Source organism: Eulemur rufifrons, chromosome 13 (assembly GCF_041146395.1).
Source record: "Eulemur rufifrons isolate Redbay chromosome 13, OSU_ERuf_1, whole genome shotgun sequence".
NCBI classification, from domain to species: Eukaryota; Metazoa; Chordata; class Mammalia; order Primates; family Lemuridae; genus Eulemur; species Eulemur rufifrons.
This window is the reverse complement of record NC_090995.1, coordinates 3,628,733-3,648,518: the sequence shown is the minus strand read 5'-3', so window position 1 is coordinate 3,648,518 and position 19,786 is coordinate 3,628,733. Positions and strand designations below refer to the sequence as shown.

Sequence of the window (19,786 nt, the reverse complement as noted above, 5' to 3'; positions counted from 1 at the left end):
TCATAATGTAGGCTGTGTTAGGCTAAAACTCTAAAAGTCGTTAGTGTATTTCATTCCATTAAAGAAAACACAAAAGGAAAGGTTAGCTTCATAACACAGGCCCTATCCATGGAGATTCCCTGGTCCCTGTTCTGTTTGAACTCCTCAGGGGCAAGCAGCCTTTGGTGGCTGCTCTTAAGGCTTGGTGGCAGCCTTCTCTCTTACTTACCTCTTCTTCCTGTTGGTGCTAAGTATGAACAAGAGAAAAATGGTTTGCATTGGGATGTTTTCCAAGCGAAAGCAGGAATACGGTGGCCTTGGCTACTTGTTACCTGCTCCTTTTCATTTTGAGGCCTGGGTGAGCAACAGCAGAACTGTCTGTATATGGTAATTCTGTGGTTATTTTTTAAAATGTGTAAATACTGGTATGTTATTTTCCTAAAATGTGCCAAAAAGTCAACATGTGGAGCACTCAAGAAAGGCTTCCTGTAAAGATTCCCACTTACCAATAATGTGCTTGTTAGTAGTTCAGAGCATTTTAATTGTTCTTTCTATGGGAATTCCTATGAAATCTAGCCTTTTTATTATTGTAAAGCTTTTTGTAATTACTCCCATGTGGTAGCAAGATTCTCAGCCCTATTACTGTTATTCCAGCCTCCTTATCCCACGTCCGACATCAAAATGCCAAGAATACTTATGTTCCAAAACTTGAAAGCAACACTTTGCACAATGGTGTCTTGAGAAGAGCCCAGGACCAACAATTAGGACACCAGGGCTCTGATTTTTACAACTTCACTGCTTCCATGCTAGAGAGCGAATCACCACACTTCTCTGTGGAAACCTCCTATTCGTGCAATGATAACAAAACTTAGCAACTGTTTTATTCTATATATAATGTGACTACCAAGCAAATCTGCTTTATTTCAGTCGTTGGGTTAGAGGTCACCAGACAATTCAGGGCAGAATTTTAAAAAGTTCAATCGGTGAATTGGAGCCCCGAGTGATTCTAAGGAAACAATGCCAAGGAAAAGAATTTTTAGTATTGAAATGTAGATTAGTGAAAGAGATCAACATATTTTAAAGCACGTTTCTCCTATTTTATCTTGTTTAACACATCTTGGTATTTTTGGCAGACACGAGTACACATTTAAATGGGAGGTAATTGTGTGGTGGATTATCGCTCCTTTCTTGAAAAGAGCATGTGCGTATTTCTCTAATACACAAGGAATGCTGTGATAATGTCCAATTTGATAAAAATCAGTCTACTTACAAGCCCACTCCACTGCTTGGTTCCTGTAAATTTCCACGAGAGGAAATCTTGTGTAATGGAGGACTTTGTACGTCCCTCTTCACTTGGTAGTTGTTTCTTTAAAGCCGTAATTCTCTTGGTGTAGTGGAATGCATTTATATCTACACAGCTGTTTAAATATACAGCAGTTAATAGAATGTTTTCCAAATGTGTTTGTGTTACACTTTTTCTACAAGGTATTTGTGACAAAGAATCTGATCTTGCATGTTAAAAAAAAAAATCGGCTGAATTCAAAGTTGGTCTTTTTCCTAGATCAGCAAAGTGTGTCTGGGTCCAAAGAATTGTCAGTTACTTCAGGACATTGGTCCTCAGCCTACTTGGCGGATGGGTAGCCAAGCAGAAAAAGGCCTGAAGCATTCTGTGCACATAAAATGTATTTCTCTTTACCCAAGTCAACAAAACATTTTGAGAATTACCAGCTCAGTATAATTTTGCATTCAGATGGGATAAATGGCAGTAGCACTATGTGTATTTTTTGGAGCCATTTTTGTTTGATATAAATTGTACAAATGGTAACTGGCTCCACTGGTGTAAAATTTTGGACAAAATGCAGTTTTTTTGCTCACCTCCATCCTAAATGACCACATTAATCCCACACATTCTACTTTATGTGTTAGTTTCTTGTACACATAATAACTTGATGCATGTAGACATGCCTGTATACAGGCTATCTTTCTCCAGCGAATATCACCAGGTAGGTAAAATAGAAAGCAGAATTGCACAACATGCTGCAAATGGAAATGCAGGCAAATTTAAAGAGTGCGAGGCTTGTGAAAATTTTCCAATTAAACAGTACAGGTGATTAAATTTAGTTTCTAATGCTGCAAACTTTTAGATCCTTGAATTAAAAAATTATTCTACTAACTTGCATGAAATACACAGTGGGAGTTCGTAAGCATTTATGTTGAAATTATATACTTTTTTTTTTTTTTACCAAGAAAGCAGTTTAAAGATACTTCCAAAAATGTCCCAGCAATGAAAAACAATGTATTATATATGTCAAAATAGCTAGAAGGGCAGCTTTGGAATGTTTCCAACAAAAAGAAATAGGTTTGAGGGGGTGTGTGTATCCAAATTACTGATTTGATCATTACACATAAGCATGTGTCAAAATATTACATGTACCCCATAAATATGTACGACTATTAGATATCAATTAAAAAAAAATTTACCAACAATCCTTCCACTCTGGTAGAATCCTAATTTTGGACAAACACGATAGATTTACTGACATGCATATAGGGAATAGTTGTTAGCCCTGGGCCTTATCTATAGTTACCTTCTTCCAGAAACTACTTGGTTCAGCAACATATATGACATCCTAAATTACATCCAACAGGATGTATTAAAAAGATTTTAAAAGTAAAAAGTAAACACCTATAGTCAAGTCCCAAGACCCAGGAATCCTTATAGTAAGGACCTTGTAAAATTGATTCTTTACTTTATACCAGATCTTTGAGACAGACAATTGTGCTTTCAGCAAGGAAATGCTAATACTTGTTCAACTTAATTGGCCGGCTCAAGAATATGTACTTAACTGTGATAGAAATGAAAAGTAAATTCAATAATTGGCTGGCTACAAGAATTGGAGTAATATAAATATCTTAACACTGTTTTACTTTTTCATATTGGTGAACATAAAAATGTTTGCCATTCCTATTCATGTATATCTCACATATGAGAAGAAAAATAAAGGGGAAAAAACCTTTAAGGTTATTAGCTCTCCTCCATTATTACTCTCCATGCCTATTTTGTTATGACTATTGCCAAGGCAGTACACTTCTGGTCCTAGAAGGCTGGGCTAAAGCCAAACCAGGTCCTGCAGCTGAGGTAGAAGCTAGTTTTAATACCGCCTTCCTAGGACAGCTAGGAAGTTCACCTAAGACAATACGTGGGGCCATGTAGGCCCTTAATGTGTCTCCAGCCCTGTAGGTAAGATGGGAGAGGAGCTGGATTCCACCACCTGGCACTTCAAGTGCACCAAGTTTCCAAAATGGGGAAGTCCTGACCATGACCATCACTTTCCACTTTTCAAACAACTATGCGATGCTTTCTCAAACACAACCTTTGAAAGCATTTAAGCCATATCAAAGGTATTTTTTTAGAAAGCACATAGCTTCAATCCAACCAAAAGATATTTACATGCATATAAAATCTGATGTGCTCTTATAAAAATAGTCGTGGAAAAAAACCAAAAGGGCACAGAATAGTGTTAAAAGTATTCCTTTTGTGTTATTTTACAGGATATATATAAATGCTATTGAATGCACAGAAACTTTCCGGAAGATATCTAAGAAATTTAACAGTGGTCACTTTTTTTTTTAGGGGGAAATATATAGCTTTTCTTTCTCTTTATATAATTTCCTGACAATGTCCATTTTCTACCCCTTGTGTATATTGCTTTCATGTATTTATTTGTATCTTAATGGATTACCAGGATGGTAGGATTTTGGATCATTTGTTTGCTTTTTTATACTTCTCAGGATTAAAAATCCTGAGGAGGATTGATAAGATTTGACTATATTAAAATAAAAACTCTGTTCAACAACATACCATAAAGTAAAAAGAAAAGTCACAAGATAGACTAAGGAGATTCCTACAACATATACAGCTGACAAAGGATTGGTGTCTAGAATAAAGAACTCTTGACAATTATTCAGGAAAGGGGAAATAACCCAGTGCAAAGATAAGCAAAGGATATGAATAGAACTTTCATGAAAGAAGGAAACACAACGGCCATTACAACAAAAGATTTAACTACTAATTGAGGAAAATGACAACTAAAGTCACAACGAAACATCATTTCACACCCATCTATTAATAATTCAGGCCGGGCGCGGTGGCTCACGCTTGTAATCCTAGCACTCTGGGAGGCCGAGGTGGGCGGATCGTTTGAGCTCAGGAGTTCGAGACCAGCCTGAGCAAGAGCGAGACCCCACCTCTACTAAAAATAGAAAGAAATTATATGGACAGCTAAATATATATATAGAAAAAATTAGCCGGGCATGGTGGTGCATGCCTGTAGTCCCAGCTACTCGGGAGGCTGAGACAGGAGGATCGCTTGAGCTCAGGAGTTTGAGGTTGCTGTGAGCTAGGCTGACGCCATGGCACTCACTCTAGCCTGGGCAACAGAGTGAGACTCTGTCTCAAAAAAAAAAAAAAAAAAAAAAAAAAAAAAATTCACAAAAATTTACAACCACTTTGAAGAGCAATTTGGGAATGTCTAGTAAGGTAAAATGTGCTTATTCCGTGACATGCATCCTAAATAACTCACACGCTGGGCACGGTGCAGAAGAACGATCCATCGCAGTGTTGCTGGTAACACGAAAACCCTGGAAACAACTTTATGCCGTCATCTGAGAACAGATAAATTATGGTAGCTCACATAACTGAACACTACCATACAGTATTAAAATTAATGAGGGCATCACATACAACATAGATTCATCACACAATAATGAGTTAAAATAGAAACCTGCAGAATGAAAAAGCATAAGGTTTAAAAATATGCAGAACAAGACTGAAGACCAGAGGGCTTACGGTGATTTTGTACATACAGAGAAAGCATCGCAACATGCATGGAAATGACGAACATCAAATTCTGGGTTCTGGTTACCTCCGGAGAGGGAGGACAGGGATATGATCTGCAGGTGGCAAAATGTTAAGATCTGACAAGAGTAGGTGCTGGGTACTTGGACATTCAGTATGTGACTCCCTACACTCTGCCTGAAATAGTGCACACAGCCACCACCAACACACGTTCACCTATTCAGGTGTGGAAGGCTGCTTCAGTGACGGATTTGAGAGAATCTCGTGGGCCAGATGCCATCCTGGGAGCGTGAGATACAGGTAGGAACGAGGCGTGGTACCTGCCCGCAAGAAGAGAATCTCAAAGAAGCAGACCTGGGCTCCGATGAACTTTGCCACCGATGGCTAAGGAAGTGTGTTCTTCAACCCGCAGGCCTGAGGCCCTTCACAGTTACGTGAATGTCACTGAGGTTGGCATCAGAGAAGGCTCACTCGCCACACCCACTTCTTCCGCCTCTCCCTTACAGAATGACGATAATGGGGAGATGGACCGTGACAAGGAATGCAGCATAAAACAGGACAACTTGCACACAAATTACTTTTATTATATAAAATATTCCTTTATGTGCTAGCAAGGATTATGTGAAGGAGGGTACAGACAACAGATTTGTGACTGAAATTAGTCTTGGCTTTGATTATAGACATTTACGAATCACACACGTAACACTATTGCCGAGAGTAGTGACTGAGGGTCTAAGAGGCCGTGAACTTGCAAGAGCTTCTCCCTGCCTGTCGGGCTGCTCCCGTCACACCGCAAGGCAGGATGGGCATATCTGTCTCTTCTGAATTTAAATCTTTACAACAGTTCGAATGCTGTAAGCGAAGGAAGCAATAAACATCAGTTTTAAATAATACCTTTTTAAAAAGACATTAAAATTGTGTTATTTTTGAACCAACCTCCCCCATAAAACCCCCAAACTACTATTACCTTCTATAGTATACAGTTAAAGAAAAAGCTTACCTCTTCCCAGAATGCATCAGTTCGAAAGCTTTGTTAATTTTGTCAAAAGACAGATTGTGAGTCACAAATTCATCAACTTTTATCTTTTTGGACATATATTCAGACACCAGCTTTGGAATACTTTCTACACTCTTCCATCCTAAAAAAAAAAATCACACATCTATTCTTTAACTTATTCGACAGATTTCTTACAGTGTGCTTATTACTTAGTGGGTGACACAAAGACATTTAAGAGAATAAACTTTTTGATGAAGAGGAAGGAAAAACTCCAAAATTCGTATGCAGAGGAAGAATTTGACACATATCTGTAGTTAATAAGTAAATACTTTCGAGTGTTCTCCTTCTTCTGTGTTAAGATTTACTGAGATCTGATTAAGGTTTTGGCCAATTGAGACTTAAACTACCAAGGGTAGAACTCTGGAAGTCTTAGCAACAAGTTTATTGAGGTCCACAACATCCAGGATGTCTATAATCATGACATTCAAAGAAAGAAGTTGATGTAACACAGGACTTTATTTCCTTGGTTATAAATTCCACAATGAAATAGGGATAGCATCTCAGAATAGAAAACTATGAACTTGAAAAAGCAGAAATCTTTAGCTAAATGATAAGCTTTTCAACAAAATGTGAAGCTTAAATTCCTAACTGTATCTAAAGATGCAATAAATCATCTGTAGAAAGACTTCCCACCTCTTAAGAATGCCTTGGACCGTATTTGAAACCTCTTTTGAGCCCTTTCCAAATCTCCTTCCTTATGTCCTCTACCAATTATATTCTCCCCCAAAATTGTGGGGATTTTTTTCTTTCTTCTTTAAATCTTCTGGTAACTGAGACCAGTAAAGCCACCCCTATTCTCTGGAGAAAGACTGCTTTCATCTTTGCATCATATTTTAGCAACGACCTAATGCTCCAGCTACTTTCCCAACCAGCCTGTGCCAGAATGAGGCTTCCTTTGGAGGCTACTAACAAGACCCCCGGCTCAGAATGCCCTTTCGGATACAGCTAGGGACCCCGAGGTGTGCCCCTGAGGAACATACATGGCTTAACATGTTTGCTCTGGTGTACTCGGCTGTGGCATACATCTGGAGCTTTGCAGAGCAGGCATGGTCAGACTTGACAGTTTCTAAGGCAAATTTTGTAGTGTAAGGAAGGAAATCTTTAGCCAAACCCCTCACTTTAGCATACGTTCCAAATCTTTTCTTCTGGCCATCAAAAAAGCTGGCATAATATGAGGTAGGGATCATCACAGACAGCTTGTTAAACATACATCATTCGATACTCATGCTATGTGATTTTTTTTTTCTTAAGAAGATGGCGAGATACAAACGCAGTTTTAAAAAGCCTATAAAAACTTTAGATTTCATTCATTCACAATCGCTGGGATACACAAACATGTTTTGATGTCTTCTCTCTTCTCCAGCTAAGCGGCCAGGAAAAAGATAGAGACTGTTCCCAGCAACTCCAAGCCACCAAGCACTTTTAGGATCAGTACAAGGGAAAAACGATCAGTCTAGTGCTTTTTGATTTGGTTATAAGGTTTTGTCTAATTTAATATTATCAGCTTAAGACTCAGTGTTGGTTACTGCTCAAATCAGGACTATTCAGGCAAAGTTGTGGTCACATCCAGTGATCACTGCACTTTCTGATAAAAATAAGTGACAATGTGACATCCCACTGAAGTCCACAAATGACACACCGTGGCTGATGCTGTTGCTGCTCCCCTGCCCCACCCCCAGCTACTTCTTCTTTAACAGAATATGGTTGGTTGGTTGGTTTGTTTTTTAAAAAAGAGCATATAACAAGTAACCAAGTGCTTTAGGAGAAACTGAGCACCTCACTGTCAGCCCCAGGGGAGACAGTGAACGCGGGCTGGTCCGAGTGCAGTGGTGTTTACAACTAATCGATCACAACCAGTTACAGATTCCTTTGCTCCTTCTCCACTCCCACTGCTTCACTCGCCCAGCCTTTAAAAAAAAAACAACTGAAATCCTGGTATTGAAATAACCTTGCATGAAACAACTTGTAATGACAAGGTGGCCCATGGAGATTTTTGTTAATACAAAAAAATTAGGCAGTGATTCGAAATCTGCCCATGGAAACAACAAAAGAGAAAAAGTGCTCATCTCATCCAGCCCATTACCTCCAAAGGCAGTGCCTTTCCAGGTGCGGCCTGTAACCAGCTGGAACGGACGGGTGGCTATTTCTTCACCTGAAGCAGCTACTCCAACCACCACACTGGTGCCCCAGCCTTTGTGGCAGGCCTCCAGCGCCGCTCTCTGCAAGCACAGAAATACGGCCAGATCTCAGAAGTCAGTGCGCTTTGCTGACAGTCACTGCTGACCCAGAAACTTCTACTGGGGAAAGAGGGGTGTTGGCACAGTTTTTTTTTTTTAAAAAAGGAAGAGAAAGACCAAACTTAATAGTAAGTTTTTGTCGAACAATGACATTTTAATAGGTATTCCAGAAAGTTAACCTTGCTAAATATGAACTCCAACTGAAAGACTTTAAAGCTGTTATTTACTTTCTATTTTTAAAAGTAAAATGTAGCTCAAAATTCTAAAGACTTTAATTAAAGAAAGCAGGCAGGAGAAGTAACAGCAATACTTTCACTGAGTGTCTACTTAGTGTGAAGTGTGTGTTGTTGCTACAGGCTGAGCATCGCTTATCTGAAATGCTTGGGACCTGCAGTGTCTTAAATTTCAGTTTTTCAGACTTGGAGCATTTGCATCGTCCTTACCGGCTGAGCAATTCTAATCTGAAGATCCCAAATCCGAAATGTTCCAGTGAGCATACCCTTTGAGTGTCATGCTAGCGCTCATAAAATTTCAGATTCTGGAGCATTTTGGATTCTGCGTTTTGGGATTAGGGATGTGCAACCCGTGCCTGCATGTTACAGATGAGGAAATTGAGGATCAGAGAAGTTGTCTGCTCAAGGTCACTGATTAAGTGCAAGTGTCTCTCCTTCAAAAGCCCATGCTGTCTCCTACTGCATTACTCTTTCAGTTTAATGAGAAATACATTTAGCATGCATTAAAAGGCAAAGAAACATCTTTTTTCATCTTTCCCTAGCTGTTCCTAGATCATTTCTCATTTTTAGTTGAAACAGTTCTATTATTTTTTTTTGGAGACAGCGTCTCGCTCTGTTGCCCGGGCTAGAGTGCCGTGATGTCAGCCTAGCTCACAGCAACCTCAAACTCCTGGGCTCAAGCGATCCTCCTGCCTCAGCCTCCTGAGTAGCTGGGACTACAGGCATGCGCCACCATGCCCGGCTCATTTTTTCTCTATATATTTTTAGTTGTCCAGATAATTTCTTTCAATTTTTTAGTAGAGACAGGGGTCTTGCTCTTGCTCAGGCTGGTCTCGAACTCCTGACCTCGAGAGATCCTCTTGCCTCGGCCTCCCAAAGTGCTAGGATTACAGGCGTGAGCCACCGCGCCCAGCCTCAAATAGTTATTTTTCCCTTCTTCCATTAGAATTCCCATCAAAAGAGACTTTTCCTTTGCCAAAACAAAACAATTTTTAATCTGAAAGAAACTGTACTCTTTTAAAAAGCAGTCCCACAAACAAAAACGCAGTGAAGCCCAGCATACTCACCATGACCTTCACGTTGCCAATACACTCAAAGGAATAGTCCACGCCTCCGTCAGTCATCTCAACCAGCACTTCCTGGATGGGTTTACTGAAGTCCTGGGGGTTGATACATTCAGACGCTCCAAACTCTTTGGCCTTTGCAAATTTATCTTTATTGATGTCCACACCAATGATCCGGGATGCACCGGCCACTTTACAGCCCATGATCACGGCCAGTCCAACTCCTCCCAGGCCGAAGACGGCACAAGTAGAGCCAGGCTCCACCTAAGGGTAAAGACAGTCCGTAAGGTGCTTATGGCCCCAGTGTCAAGGGGATCACCAGGTTTCACACAGACGGGCCAATGTCACTATGCCAGGACAGCGCTGCTGAGCGCAATTAGAAGGCAGAAGCAAAACCCAGACCAACCTCTTACCTTGGCAGTGTTCACAGCGGCGCCATAACCAGTTGAAATGCCGCAGCCCAGGAGGCAGACTTTATCCAAAGGTGCTAAGGGATCTATTTTAGCAACAGAGATATCAGCCACAACTGTGTATTCAGAAAACGTGCTGGTTCCCATGTAATGTAGAATTGTCTTTCCTTTGCAAGTAAATCTGCTGGTACCATCTGGCATTAATCCTTTCCCTTGAGTGACTCTGAAGAATACAGCAAAGGAAAAAGGCAAGGTGGAATCAGGTTTCTAAAAACCCACAGGGAAAAGAAATCAGTTTTTAAAATAATGACCAGTAAGTATTCAGAAAAGCATGCTACGACCGAAAGTCTAATTTCTAATGTATGCATCAGTAATTTGACACCTTTCACCGATGCCTCGTGAAGGAAACTTGTAAGGGATGTATCATCTTACCATCTTTTACAACATTCAGCATCCCTTTGGATCTTATCATCAGAATACTGAACCCTTTTTAAGAGGTACAACTTATGCATCAGATGAGATTATTTTAAATTCCATCATAAAACTCTGTGAGCAAATGTAACTTCATAAAGGATAAAGCCAAAACCATAACCTATACAAGCAGAGATTACAAGCAATTTCCAGATAAGCTGATGAAAACAGATGGTCAAACTGGCTAGTTCAGATCTTTCAGGAGGCATTTTTCAGAACTGTAACAGTCCTCAAGGATTCAAGTTAAATTTCTTCATTTTGTTTGCCTGTGTAGTTGGTCACAGCAACAGAAAAATTAAAAAAATCCCAGAAAACGCAGAAATGGGACCAATAAAAACAGACAGGTGACATAACATTTTGCTTGGGAGTACAGGTCCAGCGTCAGACCACCTGGATTCAAATCCTGCGTGATCCTGGGCAAGTGAATTAGCCTCTGTGCCTTAATATTCTCACTAGAAGATGCCAAGAAACAATAGTATCTTCCTTGACAATCAAATGCGACATTATGGAAAGCATTAGCATTATGTCCTGTGCAGAGTGTTTCGTAAATACCTGTTATTTTTCATAAAAGAAACACTATAATTCGATATACATTCTTAACGACAGTCTTTGGAATGTATCTCTATGAATAAATACACAGATGAAGAGAAAATGGACTGCCCTTAGATTCAAGAGAAAATACATATCCTTTGAGAGAAAAACAAAAATATGACCGGAAAAAAAGAACAGGTCACAAAGCTCTACCAAAAACAACAGTTATATTCTTTCTTTTTCTTTGAGACACGGTCTCACTCTGTCTCCCAGGCTGGGCTGCAGTGGCGAGATGATAGCTTGCTTCAGCCTCGGACGCCCATACCAAGCAGTCCTCCTGCCCCAGCCTCCCAAAGTGCTGGGATTACAGGTGACCGCGGCTATGCCTGGTCAACTGTTACATCTTTGAGAGCAATTTAAGTTCATTTTGCCCTCCTGAATGTGAGAAGTCACTCTGTTCTAGAGGCATTTCTTGAATAAAAGGTGATGCAGGATGCATTTTACACTTTGAAAGAACTTCTTCCTCCGAACGGTTACAGATGATCACAAAAAGCTCATCACCATTAGTATACTTGATGTGTCCCCAATTTTTTCAGACTGTGCTTGAAATTCCCTTTCAAAATTTCTAGGTATTTTTTGGTTCTAGCATTATGAAAAGTAACTGGATTAACATTATAAAATCTATGGAATTTCATTTTCCAAAAATATAAATTGGTTTTGTCAATGGTGTTAGAAAACAAATGCAAGAACAAAGAGATCTCCCATACGATGCCGGGGGAAGTGCAAACTGGTACAATCCCATTGGAGAGCTTTGGATAGAAATCCTACGACTTGGCAATTGCAATCCCTGCAAAATACCCAAGAGAAAGCATTGCTTATCTCCATTAAAAGGGATGCATAAGAATGTTCCTAGCAGCATTAATCGTAACAGCCCCAAACTAGCAGCATTTATCAGAAGAGCCCCAAACTGGGAGCAATCCAAATGTTCTGCAGCAGGAGAATGGAGAAACAGCGGTATTTGCAATGGAGTAAGACAGAGCCACAAGAAAGAACTCCCGGTGCACATGCGACCTGGACCCCCTCACAGACGTCATGATTAAAGGACCCTGACAACAGAGCACACGCGCACGACTCTCCTCACACAAAGGTCTACAGTGAAAGGAATCAGAGCAGGGCTTTCCCCCAGGGAGGCAGGTGTTGACTTGGGAGGGTCACGAGGGACTTTGTGGGGTACTGGCAGGGTTCATTATCTTGATCTGGTGACAGTTCCAACCATCAGGGGTGTATATACATAAGCATTCACTGGGCTGTACACCTAAGATTCGGACACCCGGAAGTGCTTTACCAGATGCATGTTGTACCTCAAAAAAGAAAACAAAAAAAGGAAACAAACTCAAGGGCATCTTAAATTGCCTCAAAGAGGTGATTCTTTTGGTGGTGTTATCTTTCTACAATAAAAATAACTTCCTTTTCTGCATCAAGGGGTCAGGTTATCTCTTGTAGTCTTCCTAATAACCTTATGAGGTAAGGTTTATTACTTTGATTTAATGAACAATAAAATGGGTCATAAAAAGGATTTCATTTAATCTGGCAAGCATGTCTTTCCTTCCTACGTAGTTTGGCTAATTCGGCCCACTGTTCTGGAAAGAGAATGGGTTCAGAAAATTCTGTTTTACATGTTAATAACTAGTAATACTGGGCAAACCTGTAATTTCTGAGCCTTAATTTTCCCATGTATGAAAATGGGAATACTAGTAGCGGTGATAGTGAGGCTGCCATAAAGATGGAATGAAATAATTGACGTAAAATGCACTCTATAAACTCCCACACAATCACTTATTATCACCATCACTGTGACCTCTTGTTTTACGAATAATATAGAGAGATACTAACCTTATCTTCTGGCAAAGGTTCGTTTTAGGATTCAGACAAAATTTGCATTCTCCACACTGTGGGATATAAAGTGGGATGACGGTATCACCTGGGAAAGAAATGCAAAGACATGCTGAAGAGGTGGTATGTGTTTCTAAATGAACACGTCAGCCCTTGTAAATTCTCACTCCTGTCAACTGCTGTGGCTTTGCGATTTCGAGTCAACTTCAAGTCTTAGAACTCTGACCAGGCTGAAAGTATGTTTCAAATTTTTACCTAAATGAAACTCTTAAAACATAACTGGAGAACAAGGTCACCTGCTTCAAAATCCTGACTCACTGATGCATCTCTAAAAATTCTTGCATAATTTGCCAAAATTGGCTTTGAAAATGTATTCCTATAGTGTCAGATGAACACTAGTCTGCAAAAACAGAGAGAAAAAATACTCAAATATTTCTGTTTCTCAGACGAGGAAAAAAAATCAATCTTCACAAGCTAGTTAGGTGATAACCTGGCTCATAAACAATGTGTAGTTTATCAGAAAAATTATTTCCTTACAGGAATAAGCCAAAATCATCAAATAGGCGCTCCAAATACTCCTCTCACCTGCTTTCAGCTTCGTAACTCCTTCACCAACACTTTCCACAATTCCAGCGCCTTCGTGTCCCAAAATCACTGGGAAACACCCCTCAGGATCAGCCCCACTCAGCGTATAGGCATCGGTGTGACACACTGCAGTGGCAAGGATCTGCCAGGACATTAAAACAATGAGCATTTAAGTGTGCAATTCAGAGTGAGGTAAAGGTCAAAGGAAAGGCATTTTACTTTAATGTCATATTTTACTGATTCTAAGTTACATTTCTTTCCTATTTTAACCTCCTTAAAATCAGCCCATGCCTGCAATCCATGCCGTCTTAACAACTGCAGTCGGCAGCGTATCTGTAGGAGTATGCAGTAGAGACGGCGCATTCACACACAATGAAACGTGCCACCTCTCTTCTCCTTTGCAGCGCACGTGAGCAAGGGAGGGTAAACAAGGTGATTTTATGGGCACTGTGCCCTCAGGTGTGAAGAGGAACATTACCCGAGTGCAAAGCAGGCGGAAGCCATCTCATTGCTGGCTTCCTTCATGACTGCCGGGAACTGTGATTTTAAAAAGGTACTGACTATTTCTGAAATATGCCAGTCCGCTTGAGTCTGGGCCAAAAGTCAGAGCTTTTAGTAGAACCCACTCTGTTTTGTAGGAACTGCACACAATTTCTATTTAAATAAGCCCTTTATCCCTCTCTCTTTGGCTTTCAAGTATCATATCTTTCCAAACTATCAAAAGGGCAGAAAGGCAAAATCTGGAGTGTCTGTGTTCACGCTTCTCTGCTTCGGGCCTGTTTTCTTGCTTAGAATGTAACATTCCTTGCTATCTGCCGGCAGTTTTTCAGGGAAGACAGCTGAACTCTGTGCCCCGTACAGCTCATCTTAGTACAGCCAGGACAAACATTTACTTCTTCAGTGGCAAAGTCACAATCAGCTTAATTTCTGACCTTGAAGAAAAACAAACTATTATTTAACAATTCGGATTCCTGGGTCTGGGTTGCAAAGGACCTTAGAAAGCTGTTTGGTCCTAGGCTGCTCCACCTGGTAGGTGTGATCCTTGGGATCACTGGCCAGTGTGTGTGGTGTGTGTTTGCAGGTGGGACAGGGGGAAGTTCACTCAAAGTCACAGCAAAAAAGAGCGCTGACTCTTCCTAGAACATAACTTTTACCTAGAACATTAGTTGTAACAGTCACTACCATAAAGCATTAATTTTATATCAAAACAAGTAGAGAGCAGAATGCTAAACCCATGAAGTTTCATAAATGTCAGAGCTTCAAAGGTATCTCCAGCTGGCTGCCTCGTGTGATCTGGCTCTCTCCAGGGGTAACTTCATTCTACAGTGGAGGTTGAGAAGCATTGGAACAACGCATCCCCCGACCCTGGGCCTCGCCCCCCAGGGTCAGTATATTGCTAGGCTCTCTAAGCAAGGAGATTTCACTTGCTTGTTGTTCCAGTCAATCAGGAACCTCTTCCCAAATCTTATTTGAAGTCCCTTCTAACAAAACTGAAGACCACTTCTTCTTTTTTTTCTAACCTGTTAACTACATTTCAAGTTTTGGGATCGACAGAAAGAGGAGCATCCTACAAAGTCACCTGACACTCAAACTACGGAAGATAAATCACAGTAAACCACGGATCCATGGGTACGGCTGCTCAGACCCAGATCAAAGTTGAAGAGGTAGAGAGGAGAGCAGCAAAGGTGAGAGGGATGAGAGGAGGACGTTGTGATTCTTAGGCCGGATGGCTTTCAATACCTTCTCCTTGACAATGTGCCTTGGGATTAGCCTCCGCAGACCTCAGATCTACTCACCTCTCCAGAGACCTAAGTGTTAAGTCTTTTTGTTCCAGTGCCTTAAATGTGTCATTACCTTAATGCGAACTTCATGAGCCTTTGGGGGTGCCACCTCTATCTCCTCTATGGAGAGAGGCTTTCCAGCTTCCCAGGCAACTGCAGCCTTACATTTGATAACCTGAAATGGGAAAAAAAGAAAGAGTAAGCTGTTTATTCCCCTTAGCTAATAAATATTTAATAGTCCATTGAGATACTGATGAATGCCAATCTTAGAAAGTAAATCACAGATTCACAAAGAAACATATACCTCTAAGTGATATGGAACGTTGTTTTTAGATTTCATGTAAATCGTATACATTAACAAAAGATTTAATTGAGATGACCACCTGGTGAGCTATAAAAGACTGTTCTGGTTAAAAAGTTTTATGCATCAAATATTTGATGACCCTCTACAATGTGTAAGCAAGAGCAGGTTAAGAACACAGGTTCCAAGAGAATCGGGTTCAGCAGGCCTGGCATGGAGCTCAAGGAATCTGTATGTGTAACATGTGGCCTATGAAATTCTTGCTCAGGTTGGTTTCAACAGCACCAGTTTTTAAAACTGCAGGGTAGGAAGGAGGATAAGAAGTTTCAGAATGGGGGTATGTAACTATATCCACCCCTTATACCTCGGTTGTTCAATACAGGAGCCGCTTGCCACTTGTCCCTATTGATCACTTAGAAAATGGCCAGTATGACCTGATATATGCTGTACGTGTAAAATATTCTTGGATTTTGAAGACTTAGTATCAAAAAAGTAAAAATATCTCATTAATTGTATTTTTTAAAATATTGCTTACATGTTGAAATAGTATTTTGAATATATTGGATCAAATACATATACTGTTAAAATTAATCTCAACGTTCCTTTTTACTTTTAATGTGGCTACTGAAAAATTTAAAATTACATATGTGACTCATATACCTGCAGCACAGAGCTGCTTTAGAGATTATAGTCAGTACATTCCTCTACTACCAGAGAACGAAGTGTCTTGAGGAAGGTTCTGACCAGTTTACATAATGCTTACAAAACATATTGACAGGATAAAGGTTGCAAACCACTGGGTTTTAGGAGATAGGCTTGAAAGGCACTTATTACAAAGAGTGTAACTTAGGCACAAAGTGATACAGAATGCAGAAAGTGGGGAAAGAGTGTAACTCTGGTGGTTTTGGTAAAGCATCATTTTTAATCAGGATTAAAAGGATGAGGAAGAGATAGTTACAAATGGTGACAAAACACGTACATCTAGGGTAATTGTGAGGAGTGAATGGGAACGAATATGAAGTCCCTAACACAGTCATTGAAACAATGTAGCTTTGCAAAAATAAGTAGTTATTGGTTGCACTACAACAAAGAGTTGGAGAAAAGGAGAAGGGAACTATATATAGAGAGTGGCCTATGTCAACTGGTGAGTCTGGAAATTATGGCTTTTAAGATTTAATTGTAGATATTAAATCTGACAGAACAAAGAATTCAGACCCTGCACTAGAATCTTTCTCACCTTAATGAACCACAAAGCTCAAAACAAAATCTCAAAGGTCGGATTCAGAATACAAACATACAAACAATGAAGTTGTGTAACCACTGAAAGCAGTAAGAATAAATAATTCATTCAGATTCAAAGTCTGATGCCCCTCCAAGGGTGCTTAACCCTTTCCTTGCCCTGACAATTCTAAGCAAAAGAAGGCGCCACTGTAAATCTGCCAGAAAACGGCCCTATCTCAACATTTGAACTATCACAGGAATTATACTTTTTCACCTTCTCTGCATAAAGACAACACGCAAATAAGGAAAAACAACAGCCAATTCAAGTCTGAAAGACTGATTAGAGTTTATCATTTCTTTCATTTTCTTTTTGTTGAGGCAGGGACTGTCTCTGTCCCACAAGCTGTGCGACCACAGCTCACTGCATCCGCCAGCTCCTGGCTCAGGGATCCTCCTGCCTCAGCCTGAGCAGCTGGGACTTCAGGGACCTGCCGCCATGTCCTGCTATTGTCATTTCTTTGGAACTCCAACATTTACGGTCCTATATCTTCCTGGAAAATGTCTAAAGTTTGGAAAGCATTAAAACAATCAGCAACTTGAGACGGATTCTCATGTTACTCGTATATTTCTGTCTTTACTGTCTAATGGGTATTTCAGAAACTTGTCACCCAGGAACAGACCCCAGTCGGAGTCCCCAACTGCCTATCTTTGGTGTGACCGTTACGCACAACCCATCTCTTCAGCCTCAGGTTTTCCCTAAGTTGGGGACAACAGCTGGCAGAGGTGTTACGGGAGGATATAAATCTCTTGGGGCCGATGTGCTCAAAAATGTCACTGAAAACGACCTAGGAGTCTTCCCAAAATACACTCCTTGGTGGCCCAGTAATTAATCGTAGGCTCCATAATGAATTACAATTATGAATTACAATAATTACAATTGTGAAACACAAGCAACAATTGTGAAACACAAGTTAGAAGCACGGACTGCGGCAGCAGCTCCAAGTTTGCGAGCTGCAAATATGACCCCGAGCGAGTTACCTAATTTCGCCTAAGGGGCAACGCGTGGCCGCTCCGAAGCCATTGCCACAGGGACACCGACCCGGGCAGCCCCGGCCCCCGGTCCGGGTCCCCCACCCCGACCCGGTTCCGCGCGTCCCACACGTGGCAAAACAAAGCTGCCTCCGCCCAAGGCGCCGGAGCAAAGCGTCCTTCTCTCACGGGCTCCGCGCGCCGGAGGCCCGGCCTCAGCTCGGTGGCGGATGCCGTGCGGGGCGGAGTCTCACGCGGCCCGGAGGCCGCCGCCCGGTTCCGCCGGCGCTGTCCCTCCCTGTCCCGCGCGCTACCTGGCTCGCCATGTCCGAGGGTTCGAGTCGGCGCAGAGAAGAGCGGTCGCCGGGCGGGCCCTGTGGGGATGCGGCTTCGGCGGCGCGTACGCGGGGCGTGTGGGCGGGGCCTGCGTGCGTCCTCAGCGCGGGGGCGGGGCCTGCGTCCGTCGTCAGCCGGGCGGGGGGGGCGTGCGTGCGTCGTCGGCGTGGGGCGTGGCTAGCGGGCTGCACCCGGAAGGGCGGTGCCTTAGGTGGCGGATGCCCAGGTGGACCTGCCGGCGAGGCCGCAGGGGTCGGGTTTGGTCCTGATCCGACAGACTGGCTGTCAAATTCACTTTTTGTCCGTAACGGTTTCCCCGTGTAATTTTAGTCCAGTCATCGTAGGTGAGGCTTGCCAGTTTGAGGTGTGGAAGTTGAGGAAACGGGAGTTTCGCTGGAAGCGTGTGAGAAGCACTGAGAGGCCCGCGCCAGCTTTGTGCTCCTCGCGAACGCCTCCTTCCCTTCGCCACACTGTGCTGGGACTCAGGGCACTCACCGGCAGGAGAGGGAGCTGCCCTGTGGGGACAAGGACAAAGGGGGCTCTTTGTTGGGAACTTCGCAAGTTTCCATCCCAGCAGTTGCTGAAGTGCATGTAGGATTTAGGGGGACAGTAGGATATGGGGAGAGAACCGTGCAGGGATGGGATGGGGGAGGCGAAGAGTGTCCTGAACCTGGACGTGTTAGGTGTGTTTTAAGAGTGGGCCCCAGTATAGAGAGAGGGAGGATGGAGCTTTGCTGGTTTACTCTTAAACTCTCTTATAGACGCTGAATTTTGTTGAAATACCTCTACCACACACAGCACTCTTCTCTGCTTTTAGGTCTTTGTCGTGCTTCCCTCTTTTCGAGGTTACACACTTGAAGATTCCGTCCAAAGTTCTTCCTTCCTTCTCATCCACACTATGGCTTTAACTTATTTATAGAAAGACGACTGGCAAATGATTCTCTCTAATCAGGATGGCTCCCCTAAACCCCAGGCTTGGACATACAACTGCTACTAGATGTCTGCCTCCATTAGGTCCGATTTTGGGTGACATTGTCCATAATCGGGGGAACAAGGTGACCCACGCTGGGGACGTTGTTCAGCAGCCCATGCAAGTGACTGCTCGGTGGGCCACTGAACGTAGTGGCCACGGAGATGAACGTGGGCCCAGCAGCAGAGGCAGTTCCCTTACGTAGGCTGCGTCAGCTCTGCCACTGTTGAATACCAGATTGATAAGCACTGCCACCAACCCTAGGTCCTCAGTAGGGTACAACACCTCAGGGGGACCACAGCTGCCCTGTGACAGGTTAATTACCTTGGATCCCTTTCAACATGGAGGAGGCAGAAATGTGTTCTCACTGGGGTCAGCACTTAAAGAATGGTTTTCGTGCTCTGTCATGTTTCTGCATCGATTTATTCATCTGTGGATTTATTAATATAAATGATATATAGACTCAGATTCTCTGACTAAAAAAATAAATGTAGCAAAGGCCTAAGCTTTTAATTATTCCATTATGCATGCAGGATAAATGGAAAGTGCTAATGATTTACTCTAAATTTGGCAGAATTAAAATACTGCTTAGAAATACAGACATGTCTATTATAATATTCTTACCAGGTCAAAACCTTATCAGTAAAGCAATCAGAATTACTGATTCCTTTTGGAGGTTAGTTTCACAGGACACGGCAACACTTTATAAAGCCATTGAAGTCATACGAGAACTTTTGGTTCAAATAACATGTATATTAACAGAGAATGAATTTCTTTTTAATAAAGAACAGAAGATGTTCCGATAACAGTTATGAATATTCACACATCTC

At 41.9% G+C, this 19,786-nt stretch overlaps 1 protein-coding gene across 1 annotated transcript; it reads right to left on the bottom strand.

Moving 5' to 3' along the window:
• Positions 1-5,405: 5,405 nt before the first annotated feature.
• ADH5 (alcohol dehydrogenase 5 (class III), chi polypeptide) lies at positions 5,406-18,045 on the bottom strand. The gene is made up of 9 exons (XM_069485331.1): positions 17,965-18,045; positions 15,173-15,274; positions 13,319-13,460; positions 12,734-12,821; positions 9,842-10,061; positions 9,432-9,692; positions 7,978-8,113; positions 5,838-5,976; positions 5,406-5,689 (listed from the first exon to the last, which is right to left on the bottom strand). The coding sequence occupies exons 1-9, from the start codon at positions 17,974-17,976 to the stop codon at positions 5,665-5,667; spliced, it is 1,125 nt and encodes a 374-aa protein (XP_069341432.1). The 5' UTR covers positions 17,977-18,045; the 3' UTR covers positions 5,406-5,664.
• Between the last annotated feature and the right edge of the window lie 1,741 nt (positions 18,046-19,786).

Excerpts from the sequence above, each read along its gene's own strand:
- ADH5 (XM_069485331.1), bottom strand. Across the intron at positions 9,693-9,841 it reads CCGCTGTGAACACTGCCAAG|GTGGAGCCTGGCTCTACTTG; the intron begins GTAAGAGGTTGG and ends CTTTACCCTTAG. Across the intron at positions 5,977-7,977 it reads GAAAGGCACTGCCTTTGGAG|GATGGAAGAGTGTAGAAAGT; the intron begins GTAATGGGCTGG and ends TTTTTTTTTTAG.